We start from the raw sequence: 2,381 nt of genomic DNA, 5'->3' as shown, positions 1-2,381 counted from the left end.
GATACTGTCTGATCCAATGGAAAAAACAAAGTTAACTAATGGAAAAAGAGCAAGATATCTCCTTAGAAATGTGTATGCACTTATTAGGTTTAACGCAATGGTTCTCAAATTTGTTTGTCTGCGGATCACCTATCCCATGTTCTGTTCTCTTGTGTAGCCTCGACTGTGGCACTGTATGTCAGTGACTTGCATTTTGGACCAGCCTGTGAACTACACTTATAGAACCACTAGTTTAAGTTGCAAGTTTGACGCATATCAGGGACACGGCCAGGAGGAAAGTTCTGGCTAAGGTGTAGAAAAAATTTATTTCTGGACCCCCCCCCCCCCTGTAGTGTTGGCTATTCCCCTGCACATGTGATACTATCTTCAAATATTCATTAAATATGTTTAATGTCAAACAAAGGATATATCTTAGAATATTTCAATAATTACCATTTTAAATATAGTTCTAATGCATTCTAATGTCTAATATCTTTTAACATTGGTATAAATATTGGAACAATGTTTTCAAACAGAAACACATACTTTACTGTTTCTATTCTTTTCCCGTTTACAACTCGTGTTGATTTGGTAGTTTTCTTGACATTTGGCTGTCCCGAACTACTGCCACTAGCAAAAGATGATGTGCTAAAGCTTGAGAATCTGTGAATAAATCAAAGATTATAAGTTTAGACACACAGAGATGTCTATAAGAAGAATACACTTAACAGATATATAGTTAAAATATATGTTGAATGTATTATGAATGAGTACACAGTTTTTACCTAACAGAATCACAGGTTTAAATGAACTGAGTGTGTACCAGTGTCAATTTTCATGCTAGTTCACCTGGAATTTGTCAGTTGTTAAGCACAATGGGCTATCTGTGCTATGCCCATAATGGGTATTGAAATAGTGTACCAGTGTCAATTTTCATGCTAGTTCATCTGGAATTTGTCAGTTGTTAAGCACAATGGGCTATCTGTGTTATGCCCATAATGGGTATTGAAATTGTGTACCAGTGTCAATTTTCATGCTAGTTCATCTGGAATTTGTCAGTTGTTAAGCACAATGGGCTATCTGTGCTATGCCCATAATGGGTATAGAAATCTTGCTTTTAGCATTATATTCACCTTCAGACTTACTACTGAATCACTGGGAAAAATCTGCCCAAACATGACAGTCATTATTCTTTGTTTGTTTAGGTGTGAGTTGTATTTTGTAAGACATGGAAGGAAACACGGAGTAAATTTGATTCTTTGATAGATGACGAGGTAAGAATTTGTTTTCTTTTTACTTTCTTATTGTATTTCTATGCATGCTTCCAAGCACAAAATATAACTGAAGAATTAATTAATACATATTATAATTAAAAATTTAATATCACAACCTCACGAGTCTTATCATAAGTGTGCAAAACAGCAAAATCTCATAAAATGCATCAAAAGTAACCATGTGACACTTGCAAATGAGCTCAACTCAAATGTCAAACATCAAGCTAACCTCCATCTCCTTCTCCTGTCATTCCTATATGATTATTTGTGTGTCTGTTTCACTTCTCAAAGTAACATTTCAAATTCATATGGAAAGTTCACATGAATTTAAATTCTTAGTAGGAAAGAAACTGAAGAACTTTGGACATTAATTACTTGACATATTGTCTTGATGAAAAGATTCTTTGAACACATTTATACTGAAATATAAATCCTCTGTAAACTTGGAAATTGTAAAATATATAACTGATATATAATTAGGTTTCTGATTTTCTGTTTTCACTAAAAGAATACTAATAATAAAGACGATTTTTACTGTGAACCCAACACAAGGTTCTCTCTGGTGAAGGTTTAAATCTGTTGATTTATTGCCATCTTCAAGACTAGTAAACATTAAAATATTTGTCTCTTTTTTTTTAGATGAAAAAAAACAACAAACAACTTATATATCAAAACAAAACATTTAGTAAATGTAATAGTCTCCATTATTATCGATGATGCTTTTCCGTTTTACAATCAGGTTGTTAATGCCCTGGTTAAAGAAATCACTTGGCTTTGAAGCAAAAAAAAATGTCGGTGTCCTTTTTAACACCTTCCACATTTGCATACGTTTTCCCATTAAGATGGTGTTGCAGCAAATGCAAAGCATCACTTTCTGCATATGGAGTCCAGGTTTTGGGGTCGAAAATGGATTTTGTCTAGGACTGAGCCATTGTTTCTGGTGTTTAATATTCGCATAGAAAATCCATTTTTCATCAACAGCAACAATTCTGTCTCAAAATGTTTCACGCTCACTACACGCCACAAGAGATGAAGCAATGTTCACACGTTGGAAACAATAATCATTGGAGAGATTGTGAGGCACCCAAACACCTTCTTTATGGAATTTTCCCATATTCCTTGGATGTT

General features: G+C 33.9%; 1 protein-coding gene across 2 annotated transcripts in view; it reads right to left on the bottom strand.

Annotated features, from left to right (window-relative positions):
* Positions 1-2,381, bottom strand: part of LOC106473309 (dnaJ homolog subfamily B member 6-like) — a 22,565-nt gene that overhangs the window by 4,260 nt on the left and 15,924 nt on the right. For both annotated transcript variants that reach the window (XM_013933991.2, XM_022401770.1), the window contains exon 6: positions 526-642. In XM_013933991.2, the coding sequence (XP_013789445.1) occupies positions 526-642 (117 nt within the window). The remainder of the gene's footprint in view (positions 1-525; positions 643-2,381) is intronic.

The sequence above is a fragment of the Limulus polyphemus genome, unplaced genomic scaffold (assembly GCF_000517525.1).
Source record: "Limulus polyphemus unplaced genomic scaffold, Limulus_polyphemus-2.1.2 Scaffold6060, whole genome shotgun sequence".
NCBI classification, from domain to species: domain Eukaryota; kingdom Metazoa; phylum Arthropoda; class Merostomata; order Xiphosura; family Limulidae; genus Limulus; species Limulus polyphemus.
This window is presented reverse-complemented; position numbering and strand designations above follow the sequence as displayed.